The sequence below is a fragment of the Ovis canadensis genome, chromosome 11, assembly GCF_042477335.2.
Source record: "Ovis canadensis isolate MfBH-ARS-UI-01 breed Bighorn chromosome 11, ARS-UI_OviCan_v2, whole genome shotgun sequence".
NCBI lineage: Eukaryota > Metazoa > Chordata > Mammalia > Artiodactyla > Bovidae > Ovis > Ovis canadensis.
The window spans coordinates 48,837,774-48,862,510 of NC_091255.1; the positions used below are offsets into that span (position 1 = coordinate 48,837,774).

General features: G+C 42.4%; 1 protein-coding gene across 1 annotated transcript; it reads left to right on the forward strand.

The window, feature by feature from the left end:
* Positions 1 to 23,812, forward strand: CASC3 (CASC3 exon junction complex subunit). The gene is made up of 14 exons (XM_069543391.1): positions 1 to 2,342; positions 2,712 to 2,739; positions 3,218 to 3,255; positions 15,496 to 15,654; positions 15,760 to 15,911; positions 16,457 to 16,633; positions 16,811 to 17,496; positions 18,788 to 18,852; positions 19,543 to 19,657; positions 19,893 to 19,991; positions 20,248 to 20,462; positions 21,085 to 21,207; positions 21,394 to 21,457; positions 22,108 to 23,812. The coding sequence occupies exons 1-13, from the start codon at positions 1,815 to 1,817 to the stop codon at positions 21,415 to 21,417; spliced, it is 2,409 nt and encodes an 802-aa protein (XP_069399492.1). The 5' UTR covers positions 1 to 1,814; the 3' UTR covers positions 21,418 to 21,457; positions 22,108 to 23,812.
* Positions 23,813 to 24,737: the final 925 nt, after the last annotated feature.

Consider the following 24,737-nt stretch of genomic DNA (forward strand, 5'->3'; position numbering starts at 1 on the left):
CTGCTTCAATTTATTAGATTTATTGGGAAGCATTAAACAGTTTTGCTTGGATATTTTAAAGCACTAGAAAAAGAAATCCACTTTCACAAAATAGAAAAACACCATTTTCCCTTTTATATGAGATACTAACTCCCATTTGTGTATGAACACAGTGTATGTTCCATCTCTTTGTCCTGGGTTCTTCCTTACAGATAATGGGCAATTAAAAAACAATAAGAGATGATAGGATGGTTGGTGCCTGGTGTCTAATTAATAAAACCTCAGCTGGAAGGACCTTATAGGTCATGTAGTCTGACCCAAGTACATGATTTCCCTCTGACAACATTCCAGACAAATGAAATCCAGCTTCTTCTCTAACACTTTCGTTTTCTCCTGTCCAGTTTTTCCTAAATGTTAGAGAACTCTTCCTCATTGACAAAATCTAAGTTCTTGTAACTTGAGCCCACTGGTTCTTGCTTTGCTTTCCAGGGTGACAAAAAAATCAATTCCTCCTTTCCTCATAGTCCCTCAAATACTTTGCTGTGGCAGTCCCAATCTTCATGGTTCACATTTCAGAGCTCTTACAATTGTTCCTCAAAAGAATCTTGAATGTTTCAGTTCTCTGGATGAGTGAACAATTTGCTCAAGTCCATTTAAAAATTGAATGCAGACCAAACAACTGAAAGGCAAAGTGGCAGACTATCACTTTACTTATTTAGACACTAAATTTGGCAACCTTACTATATCAATTTACTTTGTGATTGATAGGATCCTCTAGGTTTTCTTTTTTTTAACACTTTAAAAATCATATATCCTTCATTTTGAGCCCAAGCAGTTGGTTTTTGGACCTGTATTTACAAGTTGTCACATTTGACCACTTGTTTAACCAGTTGAGCTCTATTTGGATCCTGACTATCTCTGAAGGCATTCATAATACCGTCTAGTTTCATAATGTCTACAAATTTGATAAGCATCAGTAGCCTTGACCATATTATTTGTAAAAGCATTACACGGGACAGAGTCCTGTGCTATGATAGTGACTTTCCTCGGGTGTATATTATTGTGTACTCCTTTAGGTGCACAGTTAGCTCATGCTTCTTGTATGTTTTTTATTATGGTACAGAGAAAATATACAAATTTTTTTTCCTTGCTGAAAAATGTGTTGCTAAAATCACAGCATTCCGTCATCTACCTGCTTGGCAAGAAAATCATTTCGGGATATTAAACCAATGCCCGTTCCTATGATTATCTCTAAGTCGGTTCCAAAATTTTAGTAAGATTACCATCTGGTTTAGACGGTAAAGAATTCGCCTGCAATGTGGGAGACCTGGGTTCAATTCCTGGGTTGGGAAGATCCCCTGGAGGAGGGCATGGCTACCCGTTCGTGTATTCTTCCTTGGAGAATCCCCATGGACAGAGGAGCCTGGTGGGCTACAGTCCATAGGGCCGCAAGGAGTAGGACACGACTGAGCGACGAAGCACATCGTATTAGCCTGCACTTTCAGGGAGGTGATGGCTGGGGTGGGAAGACACATGAAGGGGGAAGAAATGAGAATACAGGGGAAACACTACTGCTGCAACACTAAATCCTCGGGCTTCCCTACAGACAACTGGTTTCTCCCCCGCCCTTTAGTTTAAAATAGACTGATAAATCTCAAGCAGCACAACGGCTTCAGAGGTTTCCCTTGATTCGTGGTTTTTACTAAGCAAACGAATGCAGTCAAACGATCTGCTTCAAACGTAGGTAGAAATGAGAGATGAAAAAGAAAATCATAAAACAACTCTAATGCCGCAGTGAAGCTGTGACAGGTCAACACTATCCACTCAAGCCCAAGATGGCCGGGCAAGGACCGGAGCCGACTGCCCGCCCAAGAGCAACTCTCCTCGCCAGGGGCCCAACCGCCGGGAAGTCAGGGGCCTCACCACGCCCCCTCATGTCACCAATTACGCAATTCCGCGCACCCGCAAACGTGCTGCAGCGTGCCAGCTCCGCCCCTAGCCCCTCCCCCCGAAAAACGGGGCGAACAGCGCCGCAAGTGAAGCATGCTGGGACCGGCTCTCAAGCCTCCCGGCAGCCCCTGCGACGGGCGGGGTACGTCAGGATCTGGCCAGCGGCGGCCGTTCTCCGTAAGATGGCGGACCGGCGGCGGCAGCGCGCTTCGCAGGACACCGAGGACGAAGAATCTGGTGCCTCCGGCTCAGACAGCGGCGGTTCCCCGGCGCGGGGCGGCGGGAGCTGCAGCGGTAGCGTTGAAGGCGGCGGCAGCGGCTCTCTGCCTTCCCAGCGCGGAGGCCGAGCTGGGGCCCTTCATCTGCGGCGAGTGGAGAGCGGGGGCGCTAAGAGCGCTGAGGAGTCGGAGTGTGTGAGTGCGCGCGGGCGGGGCGGACCGGGGGCGGGGTGTAGGTGGTGATGGGAGGCTGGGAGTTGACTGTAGATGCTGAGGCGTAGTGTGTTGGAGAAGAGGAGAGCGATCCCGGTGCGGTTTGCATCCGGAGCTCCAAGGGAAGAGAAGGGATTGAGGGTTTGTTGGGGGACAGGCGGAACTGCTGCGGATGGAAAGCGGATATTTATTCAGAAATTGGAACTGGAGGTGGATAGATGGGACCTCCCTCAGATCTTGTCTGTTAAAGATATACCTTCCCTCGTCTCCCTTTTCAACCATTTTGTGTTCATTCTTCGTTTCTCCACCCCCTGGAAATCATAGAACTAACCCATGTCTTCTTTCCTTCAGGAGAGTGAAGATGGCATCGAGGGCGATGGTGAGTAGCATCATGATAGAGATCTTTGCCCCCAGACTCAGGTCACCTGTCTGCAGCAGTTGACATCCTCTCAGACTGTTCAGTGGAGAAGGAAATGGCAACCCACTCCAGTATTCTTGCCTGGAGAATCCCAGGGACGGAGGAGCCTGGTGGGCTGCTGTCCATGGGGTCGCACGGAGTCGGACACGACTGAAGTGACTTAGCAGCAGCAGCAGCAGCAGACTGTTAAGGGTTTTGGGGAGGGTGCCACAAAGGGGCTCTTTGTAGTTTAACGTTCAAGAGCATAAGTTTTAGCTGTATGATCTTGGGAAAGTCAAAGTCACTCTTTAAACCTGTTTTCCATCTGTAAATGGGGTCTCATAGGTTGATGTCAGGATTAAATGAGAGTTTTAGCTTGACCCACAACAAGCACTGGAAGATGTAATTGTAAAATTTCTGTTCCATTTTTTTTTCTTTATATGTTTCTGTTTTCTTTCAGCTGTTCTCTCGGATTATGAAAGTGCAGAAGATTCAGAAGTGAGTGTGATAGATTCTTTTTCCTATGATGTAGGTTGGAAAATGTGTTTTAAAAATTGTACCCACCTGTGGTTTGAAAGCATCTGACCTGTTTGTTACTCCACTTGTGCATTCTTCATTTATGCTTCTGAAAAACTATTATAAAAAGTGTTGTTCAGTTATAGAGAGGGAAGCTTTGTATAAACCTCTTCAGGCCACATGTGTTACACTGTTAATAGCTGACCTTTCCCCCTATCTAAAGAAAATAAGATGCTAAATATGAGAATGAGAACATTCTTTGGCCCTTCACAGGCTGTTTCACACTCCGTTTTATGATGCCTCGGTGGCGAAACCAACCATTTGGGTATTTTTTTGAGTATATCTGAAGACCTCAGAAGGGTAGGATTCTGAGTGGTTTGTGTCAGAAACATTTCTCAGTTTATGGATGAGGTTTTCTGTCTTTAGCAGAAAGTTTCCCTAAGCCAGATGTTTGTGAACTTAGTTTGCTTTGATTGGATAAACTAGAGATGTTATCAGAATGACTACTTGTTTCCTGGAACTGTTGAATAGAGCTCTGATTTATACAGAAAGAATTGGATTGTGGATTCAAAGGTTCATTCTGTAAATTTTGTAGAACTGTTACTACATACTAGAATTACCATTAAGCCTTGGAGATGCAAAAGTGAACACTGTAACAAAGTTCTTATGTTTCGGAATCTTACAGCTTAGTAAGGAAGTCAGACAAACATTGAGGAAATCATAGGACTTGGTGACAACTGCTGGCGGTTGGGTTAAATAAGGTGTTAATGACTGGGTACTGATTCCATATTAGGCAGTCAGAGAAGAATAAATTGGAGTTAGCCAGGCAAATCATGTTCTAGGCAGAGGGAACAATAGCTGCAAAAGCTCAGAGATAGGAGGGAAGGTTGACTATCTGGAAACTTGGAAGTAGTTTGGTGTGGCTGGAACATCGTTGGGACAGGATGGATACCAGAAATAAAGGCAAATTATAGAGTAGGGGTCAGATCATGCAGGGATTACTTCTTTCTCTTTATTAAATGCCTTCTCAGTGCCAGGAGCTGTGCTAGGCCCTGGAATAAAAGATACATGGTTCTGCCCTCATGGAATTTACATTCCAGATCAGAGAGGGAAAATACAGACAGTTAAGTAATTACAAAAACCTTTTGTTAAATGCCATGATATGGGACGCATAGGGTGCTTTGGGAGCACATGGCAGGGGCAGCTAACTGAGTATAGGGTGTTTGGAAGTATTTACAGGAGGGACTCTTCAAATAGAGACCTGAATGATGAGTAGGAGTTAGCTAGCTAGAATTTTCTTAGCAGAGGAAACAGTCCGAGAAGAACGTCCAGAAGGGGTGGGATTGGAGGATAGTGAGTTGCAGGACATGGAAGATTTAGTATAACTGGTGGTAAGGATGAATCTCAGTCTAAATCTTAAAGCACTTTATAAGCCTGGTTGAAAAAGTATTTGGATTTTATTCTAAGAAAGTAAAACAGGGTTTTAAACAAGAGTATGATATGGAGTATGGATTAGACTTAAATTTTAAAGCAGTGTTTGTCAGATCCAAGGAACGTCTACATGAAAGAAAATCCTGTTGAAACAGACTCTTGCAGGAGGGCAGACTCAGATATTTATATGTTAACAACATCCCAGGTTGATTCACAGTAATATTTTAAAATTATTGTCTTTAACAATTGTTTTGTGTGCAGTGGGGAGAATTATCTGAAGGGAGCAAGATTAGAGGCAGAAAAACTAGTTAAGAAAGCTACTGTGGAAGACTAGGAAAGCAGAAAATGTGGCGGCAGTGGCAACAGAAGTGGGCAGCACTGGCAGCCATTTAGGCTGTGGGATGGCGAAACGTGGTGACTGGTGGTTGACTGACTTTCTGTGAAGTCAGTTGTAAAGTTACCCACAAAGAATTAAAGGAGGATGAGAGGTTTGGGAGTGAGTAATGTTTGCAGTAGTCATTAAAGAATGGAAACATCGGAAAGGCTGCCAGGCAATGTGGAGTATTCAGTGAGGTTTGGTGATTGTGACTTTGTAGCAGTTTACCATTATGTATATAATGAGTTTGGATGTTACTCTAACAGCAAAGAAAGAAAGGCTGGCTATTGGAGGCTTAACTGGAGGAGGATCTGAGGATGAGGGAAGACTGAAGCCAGAGCTGTTAAGAGAGTAGTCCAAGGAGCGTGATAGTGCCCTAAAGAAGGGACGATGGCAGTGGCACCGCAAGACGTAGATTTGAGAGATATTTAGGTATTATTATTAATAACAATTTCTTGATTGATTGAATGTGGAGCCTGAATTAAGGAGTCAGAGAAGAGAATTCTGCTGAAACTGGAAAGACTGCCGTTTTGGTTCCTATAAGCTTTAGATGCCTAGCACTGTTTGACCTCTCCTGACGGGAGATGTTGATCCAGGTGAGGGCTGGGACCTGGCCAGATGCCTGTGATAGAGCCAGAAAGTTTACTGACAAGAACAGCGACAGCATGGTGAGGGAAGGGAATGGGGTGAGGGAGCTTGGTGATCTGGGTTTCTCTAGCTTCATCCAAAGCCCTAGAATAATGCTGAATGTTTTGACTCTTGCTCATGAGTGTCCTCTGTTGTTTTGTCCCAAGACTGACTTCTGCCTCACATAACCTGTCTGCAATCCAACCTTCAGATTTTAATATCCATTTCCTTCAGCTCTGAGCAGAATGCAAGCTCCTGGAGGGCTGAGACTGTCTTTGTCACTGTTCTATCCTGGGAGCTTAGAACAGTATCTGTGATAGGCCCTCAATAAACTTTCCTTGGATTAGTAAATGAAATAGAACTGCAAGGACTTTTCTTCTAAATACATTTTATTTTGGAGTAATTCTGCATTTACAAAAAAAATCGCAAAGAGAATATAGATGTTCCATAGGCTTTTCACCCAGTTCTTCTAACGTTAACATTTAGAATGACTTATTTAAATTAATTTTGTTTTTTTGACACACATTCCTGTGTTAACACTGCAATTCTACTTTACCCTTTACATTTGAGCATTTATCATTTGGAGAAATCTTTTTTCATAAGTAAAGTATCATAATACAATTTCATTACATGTGAGATTCAGCTCCTGTTGTAAAAACTAGTAATTATAAGGGGAAAAAAAGTGTTGTTACCTTAAGAAAAAAGATTGTGCTAATAATGTTGAAGTTCAATACATTTGTAATAGCAAAAAAAAAGAAAAAGGAGTCCAAGTAATGCCCAGGTTGGAGAATGGTGTTGGTCACTAAGAAAGGGACCACAGGAGGAAGAGATTCCGGGAAGGACAGTGTTGGGTTAAGTTTTGGATGTTTTGAGATTGAGGAACAGGTGCAGCGTTGATGTGGCAATATCTGGTATGTGTTGCCTAAAATTTAAGAGAGGAGTGTAGTTCTGTTGTGTCAAATAGGATAGTCACCAGCCATATGTGGCTATTCGAGTTAATAAAAAAGTTCAGCTCTTCATGTGTATAGGTAAAAACATTTCCCTCATTCCAGCGAGTTTTGTTGGACAGCACTGATCTAGATTAAAGAGTTTGACTTGATATTTTGCCTTACGTAGTTATCTGTTACTTGATTGCATTTCTTCTTAGTTACTAACTGTGTATACCTAGATGCTATGCTTAGTTTTGCCTGTTTCTTAAATTTTGATCTGTCTCTTAGTCTGACAGATTAGTTTTTCATCCTTTTTTTAATAGTGTATCTTTAAAAAAGATTTTGATGGTCACTCACTCATTGTGCAACTCACCATGCTATCTGTATCCATTGTATTTCTTGCAAATTGTCTTTCCATGGTAGCCATGGAAAATAGCAATATGACTCAAAGCTTTTATCTTGCACAGAACTGGCTGATCACCTAATTTTCTTTCCCTTATAAGTCACTTGCTATTTTTGTCTGGATATTCCCAGTATATTTTCCTTTAAGGTCCGATAGTTATATTATACTTTGTCTTGGACTCGGTCATTCTGGTTCAGTATTCATAGGTATGAGAGGCTCTGTACAGTATGGCATGGAACTTCCATCCAAATACATCCAAATACTCTTTTCCTGTCTTCAGTAAACGACCCTTTCTCTTTAATCCTTTGTAGTATCTCTGTTTTCTTTTGATTACTGTGTTTATTCACTCTTGTTTGTGTTCCTTCTAGTTCTAGACTTAATATTTTAACTGATTTTTAAAATTTCTAATATCTTCTTGAGTTCATTTCTGGATTTTTTAAATTCTGGTTGATGTTCTTTCATGCCATATATAATATTTTTAAGGTCTTTTTTTGCTCATTTTGAAATAGAAGTTGCAGTTTTGGTATGATATGCATATGTCTTTCTGGCATGCTTTCATTGTAGGAGTGCTAGTCACTAGTCACTAGTGAAGTCGCTCAGTTGTGTCCGACTCTTTGCGACCCCATGGACTGTAGCCTACCAAGCTCCTCTGTCCATGGGATTTTCCAGGCAATAGTATTAAAGTGGGTTCCCATTTCCTTCTCTAGGGGATCTTCCTGACCCAGGGATCGAACCCGGGTCTCTCGCATTGTAGACAGATGCTTTACCATCTGAGCCACCAGTGCTAGTCTACTTTTTTTTTTTTTTCTTTTAGTAAGTTTCTGTGGGATTTGATCTCTGTATTTCTCTTTTGTTGATTTTTACGTAGTCTTCCTGATCTTTTCAAAGGAAGTATGGCTCAAAGTAGCTTTTTCTAACTTCATAGAACTCCCTCCTCAGATGTTTTCCCCTAGTGTTAAAACACACACACATACATATATATATATATATGGCTTTCTGAGATTTCCTGGTTTTGTTCCCTTCTCTAATTTGCTTTGGACCTTCTTCCTTCCTTCATTCCTTTTGTCCCTCTTCTGCTGAACTGATTCTCTTCTCAACAATTTTTATCTTCAGTGTGGTACTCTATCCTCAAGGGAACCCCTGGCAGCCAGGTTGATTTTAAGATTTCATAAGGCTTGGATTGCTCCAGCCCTTTCGGACCTTCTGACTGCAAGATCCGTAAACTCACATTCTATTAGAGACAGCAAAACCCCTTCTGGTTTCAACTGTTGTTTTTGGTTTTACTTTCTGTTGACTGCCTGTTGACTAGTTCAAAGTTCTCCTGTTTGCAGGTCCATTTACCGCTCTCTGCTTTTCCAGCCCTGACACCAATCTGATGCAGGTCTTGTGGCAGTCGTTGCTTTGCTCATGTGCTTGTATTTTGGGGTGTGGGGGATACCTTGTAACCTAGTTTTGTTGTAAATATTGTCCAGAGGGTTTTGATTTTGCTGTCAGAAGCCCCCATTTGATGTGGAGATTTGAAGAGATCAAAAACTATGCTGCTGCCATTTTTTCCAGAATCCTCTGAGGAAACATTTTTAAAGAAATTAGACTGTGAAAGGGAGGCTAGAGAGATGGCAGCTGGAAAGAAGGCTCTAAGGTCAAGAGAGGGTTTGGTGTTATTTTTTGAGTTGGAAAATCAAGTATGCCTAAAGGTTGAAGAAACGATTAAAAAGGGAAAGCAAAGGGAGAGGATAGGTACTAAGTGTGTGATGTCCTTGATTGAGTATATGAGAAGAAGTAGGAACCAGATGAGAAAACTGTCTTCCGCTGTAATTATAGAGAGGTGGGAAGGAAAGGTGTATGGGAAGGAAGCTGGTGTTCCCTTTGTTTTGTTTTCCTTGTGAAATATAATAGGAGGAAAAACATAAAAGAATGGTTGTTGATGAAGAGACAGTATAGGAATTTTGAGATAAAGGAAGTTTAAATAGTTGAGGCTGGAGGTGGCACTGATAAATAAAGTTGTAGGATTTTTTTTTTTAATCCCCCTTAGTGATGATCAGTAGTCTAGTTGTAAGCTTAGGAAAAGCAGACAGTTTGGTTGATCCAGTCCTGAGCACATGGGAATAGGGGATTGGAGGGAGCTACCGATAGGGCTGAAATGATCGGGCCACAGAGTCTAGAGAGAGAAGAAGGCGAATGTGGGAGAGGACTGATAGGCAGAGAAAAGGTGGGAATGTCAATGAAGCGGATGTCTTAAGAAATGAGAGGGAAGAATAAAGGAATAACTGGGGACGGACAGGAACAACAGGCAGGATTTGGGGGGAAAACAGCTTTATTGAGATATAATTTATGTGCCATTCAACTTACCAGTTTAAAATGTCTAGTTCTGTAGTTTTTAGTATATACAAGTATGTACAACCATTACCATAGTCAGTTTCAAAATATTTTCATTACTTCAAAAAGAAATTTTGTACCCTTTAACTGTCACTCACCCCCCACAGCTCCTCCGTTCTCATTTCCCTCCAGCCCTTAACAACCACATACTTCCCTTCTGTGTCTAGAGATTTCCTTATTCTGGCCTTCTTTATGAACAGAATCATATGTGATAACATATGACTGGCTTCTTTCACTTAACATATTATTTCCGAAGTTTTCACCCAAATTGTAGCATGTATCAGTACTTCATTCCTTTTCATGGCTGAATAATATTCCATTGTGGGATTTCCCTGGCTCAGACAGTAAAGAATCCACCTGGAAATTCTGGAGAATCCCATGGACAAAGAAACCTGGCGGGCTGCAGTCCATGGGGTCACAGAGTCAGACATGACTGAGTGACTAAGCACACACAATATTCCATTGTATGGGTATACTATATTTTATTTATCCATTCATCTGCTGACAGATATTTGAGTTTCTATTTTTTTATGAATAATACTGCTAAAAATATCTATGTTCAGGTTTTTGTGTGGATGTGTGTTTTCGTTTCTCTTGGGTATGTACCTAGGAATAGAGTTGCTAAGTCATATGGTAACTGTTCCGTTGTTTGAGGAGTTGTCAGACTGTTTTCCAAAGCAGCTGCACCATTTTACATTCTCAGCAGCCATGTATGGGGATTACAGTTTCTCCACATACTCAATGGCACTTATTATTGTCTTGATTTTTTAATTCTGGTCATCCTAATAGGTGTAAAATGGTAACTTGATATGTATTTACCTGATGTTGAGCATTTTGTCTCGTGCTTGTTGGCCATTTGTGTATCTTCCTAGGAGAAGTGGCTATTCAGATACCTTGTCCATTTTTAAATTATTTATTTGTTTATTTTTGGCCGTGCTGGGTCTTCGTTGTTGCCACAAGCAGGGGCTGCTCTTCAGTTGCAGTGGCACAGACCTCTCATTGTGGTGGTTTCTCACTGCAGAGCATGGGCACTAGGGTGCACAGGCCTCAGTAGTTGTTGCTCACGGGCTTTAGAGCACAGGCTTAGTAGGGCTGAGTAGTTGTGGTGCACGGGCTTAGTTGCCCTGTGGCATGTGGAATCTGCCTGGACCAGGGATCGAACCTGTGTCCTCGACATTGACAGGTGCATTCTTAACCACTAGACCACCAGGGAAGTCCCACTTTGTCGTTTGTTTCTTTTTAATCATTGAGTTGTAAGAGTTCTTTACATGTTCTAGATTTATTTCTTATCATCTATATGATTTGCAAGTGTGTTTTCCATTCTTTGGGTTGTCTTTATTCTTCCTTAATGGTGTTAAGTTTTCAGTTTTGATGAAGTCTAGTATATTTGTTTTTTCTTTAGTTGCCTGTGTCTGTTGGTGTCATGCATGTCAAAGAAGCTTTTGCTGAATCTGTGCCAAATCCAAAGGCTTGTTTTCTTTTAAGAGTTTTATAGCTTTAGCTCTTAGTTTTAGGTCTTTGATCCATTTTGAGTTAATCTTTGTATGAGGAGTGGGGTAAGAATGTAACTTCATTCTTTTTTATGTGGCAGTACTGATGAAAACCTGGGGTATTTAAATTTAAGATTTTTTAAAGTAGATCAGATTTACTTAAAATGTGTAGCAGTTCCAGGTAAGACTGGTCTGACATGTGTACATGAAAGTGGATGACTGAAGTGGAGATGAAAAGTGTGAGCTTATTTCCATAATTTTCAGATGAGTGACAGGGTAGACCCAGGCAAAGACAAAGGTGGAGGTTTTCCCGTTGAACTTATAGAGTGTCCCTGTGAAACCTTTTGTAAGTTGAAATGACTTAAAGCAAAGAAGCAATTACCTTAGGACGCTTCTCAGCAAGTGATGCACAAAATAAATTGAGGTAAAGCACCGGTGCTCACAGACACAGTTCAAGGCTGTGGCAGCTTGATGCTAAGAGGCTGAGTGTAGTTCTCAGGGCAGGAGCTTGGTGGTTGGTGGTCCCACGCCTTCAGCTTAGGGTATAGAGCTGCTTGTATGACAGCTCACTGCAAGGCAGACACTGAGTGCAGTTTTCACTTTTGCCTTTTTTAAAAAATCTTTTTCAAATTTCTTTCAGTTTGTGAAAACAAATACTACTATAGGTCTTTTATCAAAGAAAAAAAGCAAAATGGTGTAATCCAAACTTTCAAGAAGTAAGACATAGCTAGATGATAGAAACCTCAGAGAAGTAGGAATTTAAAATGAGGTGGAGTTGGGATTAGCAAATGGAAACTGGTATATATAGAATGGATAAGCAACAAAGTCCTACTGTACAGCATAAGGAACTATATTCAGTATCCTGTGATAAACTATAATGGAAAAGAATATGAAAAAGAATGTATAGGGACTTCTCTGATCCAGAAGTTAAGACTTTGTGCCTGTAATGCATGGGGTGCAGTTTTGATCCCTGTTTGGGGAACTAAGTTCCCACATGCCATGTGGCAAGGCCAAAAAAAACCTGTGTGTGTGTACATATACACACACATACATACAAACACACCCCCATATATATATATATAAAGTGTATATATAGTTATATTCCATGTGTATACTATATATATATAACTATGCTACTTTGCTGTGCAGCAATAATTAAAATTATATAATTTGACTATACTTCAATAAAAGATAAAAGGCGACAGAGATCTGGAAGAGACATTGAGAATGAGAAAGATAGATTCCCCTTTTACTCTGAAATATGTGGGGAATGGAAAAATGAGTTAAAACATCTACGTGAGAATTCTGCCAGGGAAGCAGTTGCTTAAGTGGAGGGTTAGGCTTTAGAGTTGGGAGGGTGTTCACTAAATGGGAAAGGCAGCAGTAGGGAAAATGGTTTTGATGTCAGCCCATAGGCAAAGATGCTAAAGAATCTGCCTGCAGTTCAATCCCTTGACTGGGAAGATCCCCTGGAGAATGGCATGGCAGCCCACTCCAGTATTCTTGCCTGGAGAATTCCATGGACAGAGGAGCCTGGCAGTCCATTGGGTGGCAAAGAGTTGGAAATGAGTCACTAACACTTCCACTTCTGTAGCCAAAGAAGCTTGACCCTAGGGTAACACCTTGGCTTCAGTTACACCAGATTTTGATGCTAATTTGGAGTCTTCTCAGCACTATGCTATTTGTATCTTCTGTACTGCCCTGGAAACAAAATTACTTTCTCCTTTGGAATAAAAGAGTTGCCTCATTTGACATTCCACTACAGACTAAGAAGGGATAGAGCATGAAACAAAGTTCTCTCATTAATCATGCTGATACTATTTTCAAATGTTTGAATTCAGTCAATGTGTGTTTGTTGGGAGGGGGGAAGGTTTGGGGTTGAAGCGGGGAGAAGCAGTGAATTAAGGTCACATACACACCAAGCAAGATTCTTGCAACACATGCTGCAGGGAATCTAGGACCAAGGAAAGAACTGAATGATTACCACCCACCCATTCCCAGCTCAAGAGGAGAGAAAATTTCTTGTGATTGAGGGAAAATGGGAAGAATCTGGAGTACTTGGTTGTTAAAAAGCTGTAAATAAGGGCTTGGTTCTTATAGTGTGGGTGTGGTCTGTGAGCTTCATAACAGTATCACCTTTCTGGGAATCCTAACTCAAAACACTCAAGAGGCCAAAATACTTAGGCTGGACAGGGAATAAAGGGGAAGGGTAATTAATTGGCTTATCTGGGCCAGCCTGGCAGTCTAGGTCCTGTTTGAAAAAAGGTCAGAAACTCAGGGCTTGAGAGCTTCTTGTTTCATCAGGAATCTCAGTATCTTTGATCAGATTCCTAGGCCATCCTGGGCCTGGAGTTGGTCTGTTACAGATCGAGTGTCAGATCCAGTAGAAGAATAAGAGAACAGTGCACATGTCTGCTGGGGGCAGAGGTGTTTGGGCACCCTGACTTGTTAGCCCAGCAGTGGGGACTAGACCACCTTCCTTTGAACCCATCTCTTTGCGTCCTTAATGGCAACCCACTTCAGTGTTCTTGCCTGGAGAATCCCAGGGACAGGGAGCCTGGTGGGCTTCCATCTGTGGGGTCGTGCAGAGTCGGACACGACTGAAGCAACTTTGCAGCAGCAGCAGCAGCAGCAGCAGGTCTCTAGACCTACTTCCTTAGCCTTTAGCTCTGCCTCACTAGGTCCAAATCTTGGAAGGACCAGGATATGAGAGAGTAACTTGTAGTCTGAAGCCAGCCCCCTTAGCATGAGTCTTAGCTTCTTTTTTCCCTTACCTGAAACAAGCCACACCTCTCTTGCCTAACCCTTTCTAGTTGCCTCAGTTTAAAGGATGGCCTTAGGACCCTTCTTTGTATGGATAGATTTTCTACGTCACAAGCAGGATTATTCAGTTTTTTAAAAAATTGAAGTATAATTGATTGGATTATTCAATCTTGCTATGCCAAGAGAAGGAAAGGGAAGGGAGCACTTGGGCGTTAATATTTTTTTTTCCTAAGATGCAGTGGTTATACAAGTTCTAAAGTTTTACAAGTCAAAATTTTATAATTATATCATTCTAGACAGAGTTATTGGCCAAAGAGCTCTCCTGTTGGCAGAAAATTTAGTGTTCATATCATAGATCTAAAAAAAATGAAAGCCACTATTTCCCAACTTGAAAGTAATAGTGCCGTGGGAAAGTATGGAGTTATGATAAGGGATTGCAAATTCATTAACTCTGTTTCCATTATCTATAGACCAAATCAACATCTATGTTATATACTACTATTTTTTAATATATATAAATTAATTAAAAATATTAATGTATTTTAAAGTATTATTGAACATATAGCAGTTGTTTGTCATTATGTGTTTTCTCAGTTCATGGGTACTATACTGTGCTATTTCTCATGGGATTCTATGAAAATTTTAGGTCCTAAAAGGGGATTCATGTAATCTAAAAGGTTGGGAATCTCTGCTGTAAGACATTTTGAGATGAGAGAATTAACAGCTTGAGTTAGAGTGTAGTTATTAGGCACTGCATGTTTAAGAGACAATTCATTGAGAGAGAAATTATGAAAAAGAAAGCTTCTTCTGTATGCTTTAGACACCTAAACGCCTCTGATCCATAGGCCCTGGGCTTCTTCCCCAGAGGCTGCAGCTATTTGTTTTGTTGGGTTTTTTTGCCATTTAGTTTGAGGTAAAATTGTACTGTATAAATTTAAGGTGTAACAACAGCATAATCGTTTGACTTACATCGTGGAATGATTATCACAATAAGCTTAGTGAAAGAGGTTGCTGCTCCTGACAGTTCCATGCATATCTTACTGGAAAACCTAACGAGATCTATATAAGCTTGTTTATGTGTGCATATATATATTGTTTAGTCGCTAAGTTGTTTCCAGCTCTCTTGTGACCCCATGGACTGTAGCCCACCTCCATCCGATGGCAAGAATATTGGAGTGGGTTGCCATTTCCTTCTCTAGGGAATCTTCCTGTCCCAGAGATTAAACCCACGTTTCTCGCGTTGGCAGATTCTTTATCACTGAGCCACCTGGGAAGCCGTGTATGTATATACACACACATATATTTATGTATGTGTGTTTTGTCTGAGCCATGGAGCTTGTGGATGGATCTTCGTTCTTCTACCAGGAGTTGAACCTGGGCCCTTGACAGTGAAGGTGTAGAGTCCTAACCACTGGACTGCTGGAGAATTCCCTGTATAGGTTTTTTTAATGTGGTTTTAATTTTTTTTTAAACGATGCTTCTATTCAGTAGGAATTTTAGTAAAAATATTGAAGTGTTTGCTTTTAATTCTTGCATTATAGTAAAATTGGTTAGAAAATGTTTTCCTAAAGAATGGAAAATTTTTAAATGCACTAGTTGGATCTTATCTCCATAGCTAACAGGGAAGCTTAAAGGGAAATTATTTATTTATTTGCACCAGGTCTTAGTTGCGGCATGTGGGATCTTTAGCTAGGCATGCAAACTCTTTAGTTGCCAATATGTGGGATCTAGTTCCCTGACCCAAGGGTTGAACCTGGGATCCCTGCATTGGGAGCACAGAGTCTTATCCATGGGACCACCAAGAAAGTACCAGGAAACTTTTTTCAGGGCGATGACGGGGAGTACAGTGAAGAGGAAAACTCCAAAGTGGAGCTGAAATCAGAAGCCAATGATGCTGCTAATTCTTCAGCAAAAGATGAGAAGGGAGAAGAAAAGCCTGACACCAAAGGCACTGTGACTGGAGAGAGGCAAAGTGGGGATGGACAGGTTAGTACCCACCAAAGGTACTAAATGGGTTCCATTTCCATTCGAGTTCTGGAACAGGGGCTTTTAAGCTTGGAGTGAGTAAAGAGCTCTTTATCTGTCTGACAGGAAAGCACAGAGCCTGTGGAGAACAAAGTCGGTAAAAAGGGCCCTAAACATTTGGATGATGATGAAGATCGGAAGAACCCAGCATACATACCCCGGAAAGGGCTCTTTTTTGAGCATGATCTTCGAGGGCAGACTCAGGAGGAAGAAGTCAGGTAACAGCCCCTTGCTACTGCTCTGTAATGTGTTAGTATTATATGTATTCCATGCTTACTACATGCCAGGCACTTTACTAAGTGCTTTACCTGTATTATCTTATTTACTGTTCACAACATTTTAAGGTAAGTATTATGATTATCCCCTTTGTACAAATGAGGAAAGTAAGACTTAGAATATTTAGTTACTTTTGGTGGAGGAGCTGGGATCCAGACTTCTATGTCAACTGCCTTCATTAATCTGAGGCTCAAGGCCTCTAAATACTTGCATAGGTGGCCTTACAGGAGAGAGATGTTTCCAGAGTGCTGAGTAGTTTGAAGTAAAGGCTTTCCTTATTTTTATACCTGTTACATTGATGCCCGGCAGGCCCTGCGGTGCTGTGATTCACCCTTGCTTTTGGAAGGCCTGTTGTGTATAACCTGTCTGGGAAGATGGAGAGATTACCTGAGTTCCTAATGTTTCTCTGCCAACCCTGTTTATTTCATGAACATCTTTACTTGGCAGAGTCTGCCAACTTAAGACACTTTTCCCTGGTTCCAACCAGACCCAAGGGACGTCAGCGAAAGCTGTGGAAGGATGAGGGTCGCTGGGAGCATGACAAGTTTCGGGAAGATGAGCAGGCTCCAAAGTCCCGACAGGAGCTCATTGCTCTTTATGGCTATGACATCCGCTCAGCTCACAATCCTGATGATATCAAACCCCGAAGAATCCGGAAACCTAGGTGAGGACATTTTGGAGCCTATATTATTGATATTTGCAAGGAAAAAAAAAAACTTCTGCTTTTAAAAATGCCATTCCGGCCCGTAATTGAATGGGTGAGGAATATGGGAAGTCTGCCTGACCCACAGTTTATATATCTAGTGGTCCCTTTTATTATTTCTCTGTTCCCTTTGTTCAGGTTTGGGAGTCCTCCACAAAGAGATCCAAACTGGATTGGTGAGCGGCCAAGTAAGTCTCACCGCCACCAGGGTCCTGGGGGCACCCTACCACCCAGGACATTTATCAACAGGAATGCTGCAGGTACTGGCCGCATGTCGGCTCCCAGGAATTACTCTCGATCTGGAGGCTTCAAGGAAGGTCGTACTGGTTTTAGGCCTGCAGAAGCTGGTGGACAGCACGCTGGCCGGTCTGGTGAGACTGTTAAACATGAGACTAGTTACCGGTCTCGGCACTTGGAGCAGACTCCTGTAAGGGATCCATCTCCAGAAGCAGATGCTCAAGTGCTTGGCAGTCCTGAGAAGGAAGAGGTAGCCCCTGAGATACCAAATCCTGCTCCTGATACTGCACCACCAGCTCCTGACAGGCCTGTTGAAAAGAAATCCTATTCCCGGGCAAGAAGAACCAGAATCAAAGCTGGAGATGCAGGCAAGGTTGCAGAGGAGGTGCCCCCTCCACCCGAAGGGCTGACCCCAGCACCTCCAGTTCCAGAAGCTACACCTCCTACGCCTGCTAAGACTGGAAACTGGGAGGCTCCAGTGGATTCTACTACAGGGGGTCTTGAACAAGATGTGGCACAACTAAATATAACAGAACAAAATTGGAGTCCAGGGCAGCCTGCCTTCCTGCAGTCACGGGAGCTTCGGGGTAGGTACCTAGGGTTAATGACTAGCTTTTATCCCTTTGCATCATTGGACTTAGGGGCATGGAACTAATGTCTCTCAGAGATGTGGTATCTGACAATATCTTCATTTTCATTAATTGCAAGAAACAAATGGATCCATAGGTATATTCATCCAAAGAGCTCAGAGCAGCTTTATCTGTTACATAAGACTAGCCCACTACTTTGCTTACTATTTACTATTAACTGATCAGTCACCGCTATTGAGCTTTGAGTGCAGAATCCTTTACCACTCTCTGTAGAAAAAGTGGAAGAAGGCAGTGTTCTTTATTATTTTAGCTAATGGTTAAATGTTTTAGTCTTCTAGAGCCAGGCTGCCCAGTAGAATTTTCTGTAATGATGATGCTTTTGAATACTTGTAATGTGGCCAGAGTGACTGAAAAACTGAATTTTTCATTTTTAATTAATTGAAATTTAAGTAACCATATGTGGCTAGTGGATACCATGTTGGGACAGCATAGTGCTCATGACTAGGAACTACCTACCATCCCTTTGACCCATCCTTTTTTTTTTTCTTCCTCCAGTCAGATAGATCAGAGGATCTTTTCCATTGTTTCTGAAATCTAATTCAAACTTAGATTGGAAAACCTCACTTGGACTGGCAGTTTTAGCATCCTTCTCTGGTGTGCTTAATTTTGGAGTACCAAAAACTAGGGTAGCCTAGCCTAAACTGGGACCTGGAGTTGATCTTTGGATAGAGAAGTACACTCTATCGTGCCAGTGCCTTATTACTATTGGAAGACAGTCTCCAGAACATTCCTTTTTTGTCCTGAGTCATCTTCAACCAGAGGGGAATCTCTTCCCATACTTTTAGCCTAGACCTCTGTGCCAGAAATAATCAGAGGTAGATTTAGAACATCCTTCTCTGCCTAGTTGTTGCTCAGAAACATTAGAGTTGAGATTTTCCAGTATGTTTGATAATATTATATGCTAATTATAACCTCCCAGGGATTCTGTATGGTAAATATTTGATGGGAAAATTTTGAACTTGCATTTTCTGAGTTGCATTACTGAAGTAATTTTTTTTTTTTCATGTTCAAAGGCTTTACTGCTATATTAAGGTGGCAGGCAATGGGGGCAAATTTCCAAATGCTGGTGTTGACAGAAAGCAGAGATAGTTTACAAGGGATTTTGTTAGTTTAAAAGATGAGAGCCATTCCCCATGTTGGATTCTTCACCCTGTCATTTTCTTGATGTATCTTTAGTTATGTTCACATCTATCTGCTCTGCAGCAGTGACTTTTTTGGTGTATTACAGGTATGCCCAACCATATACACATGGGAGCAGGACCTCCACCTCAGTTCAACCGGATGGAAGAAATGGTACAGAGGAGGAAAGGGGCGCACGTAGTAGAGGGTTGCATGTCACAGTTGGTCACTGTTTAAGCCAAGTTAGTTTTCCCATGTTTCCCTTTTAGGGTCTCTGGAAATGTATGGTTTAGGTTTGGGTTTAGAGCTTAATGTTTTTCATCAGTTTTTCAATTCATTTTGTAAAATTTTTTTTTGGCATGTACACACTGCTGTATGTATTTGGTTGCGCTGGGTCTTCATTGGTATTCAGTGGGTTTTCTCTAGTTGTGGACAGTGGGGGCTGCTGTCTGCTTGCAGTGCACAGTCTTCTCACTGTGGTGGCTTCTCTTGTTTCGGAGCACAGGCCCTAGGCGCATGGGCTTCAGTAATTGTGGGACATGGGCTGAGTAGTTGTGACTTCCTGGCTCTAGGGCACACAGGCTTCAGTAATTGTAGTTCCCAGGCTCTGGAGTGCAAGGACTTCCGTGGTGGCACATGGGCTTAGTTGCTCTGAGGCATGTGAAATCTTCCCAGACCAGGGATCAAACCCATGTCCCCTGTATTAGCAAGCGGATTCTTATCAACTGTGCCACCAGAGAAGTCCTGCAAATACTTCTTTAATACAGCCATGTACCCAGTAAATGTTTTGCAGTATCTATGGGACGTTAGGAGAGAGTCAGCCTTTTGGAACTCTTCTTGCTCAGACCTCTTTCTTTCTTTCAGGGTGTCCAGGGTGGGCGAGCCAAACGCTATTCATCACAACGGCAAAGACCTGTGCCAGAGCCCCCTGCCCCTCCTGTGCATATCAGCATCATGGAAGGACATTACTATGATCCATGTGAGTTTATTTTTATAGCTGGGATATCTTTCTTGGTAGGATGGAGTGAACTAAAAGACCAGCCTTCTGAACTTCCCTTGTGACCTTTCATGGTGGTTAACAAACATTCTCTGGTTGCTGTTTTCTTCATATGGAAAATTGAGAACATCTTATCAGGGGCTTGGGGGACAAGGAAACTTGTCCATTTGATGGAAAGAGTGAGGATTTATGAGAGTCCCAATGTGATATCTTACAGTGCAGTTCCAGGGACCAATCTATACCCATGGTGACAGCCCTGCCCCACTGCCTCCTCAGGGCATGATTGTACAGCCAGAAATGCACCTTCCCCACCCAGGTAAGCTTTGCACCTCTGCTTGTATGCTTCCAGTACGTAAGGATGTGTGTTGGGGGCATCACAAACCCCAACTTTCTCAGCTCTATGCTGCTTGCTTATGAGGCTGGCCACTTTGGCTACATGGGCAACAAACTTCTCTTGGGTCCATCCTGAGGACTTAAAATCTGAGCCTGTTTGTGCTTAACAGTCCAGCCAGGCCATCCCATGGAAAAGGTGTTACCTTTTGTTTCAATTGTTGTTTCTTCTCCTTGTCCAGGTTTACATCCCCACCAGACACCAGCGCCTCTGCCCAATCCAGGCCTCTATCCCCCACCAGTATCCATGTCTCCAGGGCAGCCACCACCTCAGCAGTTGCTTGCTCCTACTTACTTTTCTGCTCCAGGCGTCATGAACTTTGGTAACCCCAGTTACCCTTATGCTCCAGGGGCATTGCCTCCCCCACCACCTCCTCATCTGTATCCTAACACACAGGTGAGATGGCTGATGAGATTTTCCTAAGTATACATCCTTTAAATCAGACAAGAATATAGGATGAGGAGAATACTCAAGGAATTCTAGAGAGCATTTCGGTGCCACTGATTTGCATGTGATGGTAGGAGCTGGAAATGCTACTGAGGTGATGCCTATCATTTGTGCATTCTCTTCCATTTTTTAAGTAGTGTTTCATTCAGTTGTTTTAGTATGTCTTAGGTGGGCATGTCTGCAATTTATTTAACTGCATAATAAAGCCATATTCTACTTACCAGCCCTACCCTTCCCTGTGCTGTTTAACTCCCAACAGGTTAACACCATCTGGTATCTGGAGTGTTACCACTGAACTCAGTGTCTTCTGTTTGTCAGCTGATGGTAGGAATTAGAGAAAGCTGGGCAGTACTTTGAAGAAGTAGGAACTATATTAGGACATACTAAGGCAGAAAAGAATAATTATTTTAAAGGGGGGCAGCTTAGAAATTCCCCTATACTCTTACAGATTCCCCTTATAAATTATAAAAAATTCCCCTATACTCTTATTTTTGTGCCTGAATAATATTTCCTATAGCATAGTTTGGATGAATTAATTCCTTTTTCTTTTCCTTGCTTATTGGACTCCCAGGCCCCATCGCAGGTATATGGAGGAGTGACCTACTATAACCCCGCCCAGCAGCAGGTGCAGCCAAAGCCCTCCCCACCCCGGAGGACTCCCCAGCCAGTCACCATCAAGCCCCCACCACCTGAGGTATGCAAGCTTCTAGGAGAGGAGCTCTGAATAAAGGATGTTAGGGCACATCTGACATCAGTGGGCTTTCCTTTTCTTCAGATTTCCTTCCTTTTCTTGTTGTGTTTCTATGGAAAATGGTCTTTTTTCTTTTTCCTTTTTTAAAAAATAATGACCTAATAACAAATTTCAACTTTATGATTTCAGGTTGTAAGCAGGGGTTCCAGCTAATAGGAATTTCTGAATATTTTAAATCTAATATCAAATAAAAGTAAGTGTAAAACTTATTGTGACTCGGAATGTTCTTAAAACTAATATTCATGCTTACTCACTCAACAATCACCTAATTAACACTCTAAGTTGTAATCATGGGATGTCTCGGGGAGGTTTAGAGGAGTCCCAAAATTTGCCAATTTCTTTGTTTTATGAATGCATTAAGTAGGGTTGAGTGGAAACCATTGTCAGTGTGGCAGCATTTTATTTGGGAAGATGGAAGGAAAAACTGCAAGAGGGCATTCTTTATTAAAGAAAAGGGGAAATCTGAATTTGAGGTGTTATAGCATAGCCAGTTCTAAAGGTTGTGGAGGAAGAACTTCCCTGGTGGTCCAGTGGTTAAGACTTCAAGCTGCCAGTCCAGAGGGTATGGGTCCGGTCCCTGGTTGGAAAACTAAGATCCCATATGCCATGCAGCATGGCCAAAAGATTTTTTAAAATGATAATAATAAATAGATTTTAAAAACCACTCTTTAAAAAACAAAGGCTGTGGAGGACAGAAACCAGGAGGTTTTGTTGTTGTGTTGTTTAAGGGATATTTCTTTAGTGTACATTATTTAGAAATGTGGCTTCTTGAAAATAGCTTGTAAATGTCTGAAAGGTCCAGTAACATTTTGGTGGCTCTTCCCTTTTTCTCACTCCTGTCAGGACAGCAGAAATGAAAACCTAGGAGAGAAGAGAAAACAACTGGCTGGCTGCGCCAGGAGAGCATTGAAGATCCAAGGTGGCTCCTACCAGCGAGCAACTGAATGAAGGGGACTCCTGCCTTCCTCTGAGGATAGGCTCTTTTGGATAAATGAGAAACAAGTGGACTTTCTCCCATTCTCAATTTGCATTTGTGTCGACTGTGCTCAGAGGAGCAGAGATCCAGACAGCACAGGCTTCTGAGTCTAGGAGCCCACGTCGTTTGCTCTTCTTCACTTTCTCCTGGGAAATTTGTGTCTTCCCCTCCAGGCTCTGTCCTGTTTTGTTTTGTTTTCTAAGATGTCCATTTTTAAAGCCTGGCTTGTTGTTCTTAAATTAATATTCTTTTAGTCCATCACCCTACCCCATCTCCTGCCCCTCTTTTTCACTCTCTCTGCCTTTAAATTAAACAAGTTCATTCTTTGGTTTACTAGCTCCTCTGGGTTCCCTTTTGGCTTTTCCCTACATCCCAGATAATTGAGAACTTACCAGCCAGTCTGCCCCCACCAAGTCTACAAAGAGCTGACCTTTCGTTTTTTTCTTGGCGTTTTTTATTGTGTACTTGGAGTTTGTTAAGTTTTCTAATACTGTGGAAGCATTGCTGTCTGCACAGAATGTCCCATTGTGGAGAAAATCTCACTGTGGTAGGAGCCCTTTTTCTTGACTTGGGTTTTTAGAATTTTGAGCCTCCATCAGTCTCTGTACTCTGATAATCTTTAGTTCTCTACTGAAGGCAGAATGTCAACAGTGGGGAGAGATGGCAAACCAGAAGATTTAGTGAGAAAGGGAGGGTAGAGTGAGAGCCTTTGCACCTTTGGGGTGTGTATTAACAGTCCTCAGGGCTCAGTCTTTGAGGTGAGTGGAGTTAGAGGGCTCTGCTCTTTTTTCCATCCTTTCTACCACACCCTTTTCCAGTTGCTATGGACCAATGCATCTCTAGAGGTAAATATTACCTAGCCAGCAATCGTCCCTGTCCATTGCAATTGCCCTTCTCCTCGTCTTTCCTGCTATAAGTGTTTTAGGTATTACTACCTTATTTTCCCAAGGACAGTTTTACTCCTGTCCTTGCAAACAGGATACCACACCTGGGCCTAAAAGCAGTCACTTTTCAGGGCAAGGGCTCCTCCCTCCTTTCCTCCCTATCTATGGCACTGAACCACTCCCCTGCTGCCTCTGCAGAAGAGATTCCTGTTACTACGGCACTTGCATCTGCCAGGGGTCACTTGGCCACTGTCCCTATCTTACAGAACCTGAGGGAGAAGGTGGCAGCTGTGTCTCTCCCCAAGTAATGTCACTAATTCTGTCCCTTCTCTTCAGCAGTTGGCTTAACCACTTTGAGTCACAGGTGTGGGGTAGGAGGGGAGAGAGGCACTCAAGCTGGAACCCCCAAGGAGGAAATAACTAAGAGATTCTTCCAAGGGTAGCGCATGGTTGTGCCTTTTGTAGGCTGTTCCCTTTGCCTTAAACCCGAAGACGTCTCCTCAAGCCAGTGGGCCGCATGCCCAAATTCCCAGACCTTAAGACACTGTGACAGTTGTCTCTGTTGGTCCACTGTGTTTTGTTGCAAGAATTTCTCCATGTGTATTGTTGTTTGTAACTGTTTTGAAGAGCGCACATATGTGATTGGCATTGTGACTTGATGATAATAAAATTTAGACATGTAAACTTAGCTCCTTTGCCAGTGTTTTGCATGAGTCTTGATCTGGGAGGGAGGGAAGAGGACTCCCTGACTCCATAGAGTCACAGTCACAACTCTGGCCAGCTCACGCTTGAGAAATGGAAACCCAAAGAGGTGAGAAGCCCCTGTGGGGCCATAAGTGACTCCCCATCGATTAACTTTCTTAACCACATTGCCGCATAGACACCAGGAATATGCAGTCCTTTAGACTGCAAGTGCAGGGGCCAGAAAAACGAATAGATGCTGTGTGCCCACATGATATCTTGTATCCCTCATGCCTGCCTGCCTTTGTGTTTGGCAGGCAAGTTTCCCAGGGTGGTGCCCCACATGTCAATATAACTGTACCAGGTCCTGGATAAGGGGGAAGTGTGAAGTAGCTGTCCTCTTAAGGAAATTTGCACTGGCATGAAACATCAAGGACCACAGTATGAGAGGCTCGTATCAGTCTTAGTGCAATTAAAGAAGAGGGGACACTCCAGTATTCTTGCCTGAGAAATGTCATGGACAGAGGAGTCTGGCGGGCTACAGTCCATGGCATCGCTGAGTTGGACACAACTTAGAACAACACACAATCCGGCAGATTGTGATTTGGGGAAATCTTGATGGAAATGTGGCATAAAATGAAGAGTGAAGTGACCTAGCAATATGGAATACAGAATTTTGTAAGAAATTAAAATTTATGTATAGAATAATTAATAGTTGCATATATTCAAAGTCTGGCTAAAGGAAAAAAAGAGAGCGAAAGACCAGCTCTGGCTTATGCTGCCAGTTAGCTAGGCCACTGGGTAGCTAGCTTTGAGTTGACTTGCTTCCTCCTCCAGATCCTGGGTGGTGTGGAAGTTTACTACAAAGGCTGTCCCTGGTGTAGGGCAGCAATTGAGTTCAGTGTGGAGCTGGCAGCAGCTGTCCTTGAGTC

What these genes read in the sequence shown, in the direction of transcription:
- CASC3 (XM_069543391.1), top strand. Translation starts at nt 1,815, where the DNA reads ATGGCCGGGCAAGGACCGGAGCCGACTGCCCGCCCAAGAGCAACTCTC. An exon ending in GCAGTCACGGGAGCTTCGGG is followed by an intron (nt 17,497 to 18,787) that starts GTAGGTACCTAG and finishes GGTGTATTACAG; the next exon opens with GTATGCCCAACCATATACAC. An exon ending in TCAACCGGATGGAAGAAATG is followed by an intron (nt 18,853 to 19,542) that starts GTACAGAGGAGG and finishes TCTTTCTTTCAG; the next exon opens with GGTGTCCAGGGTGGGCGAGC.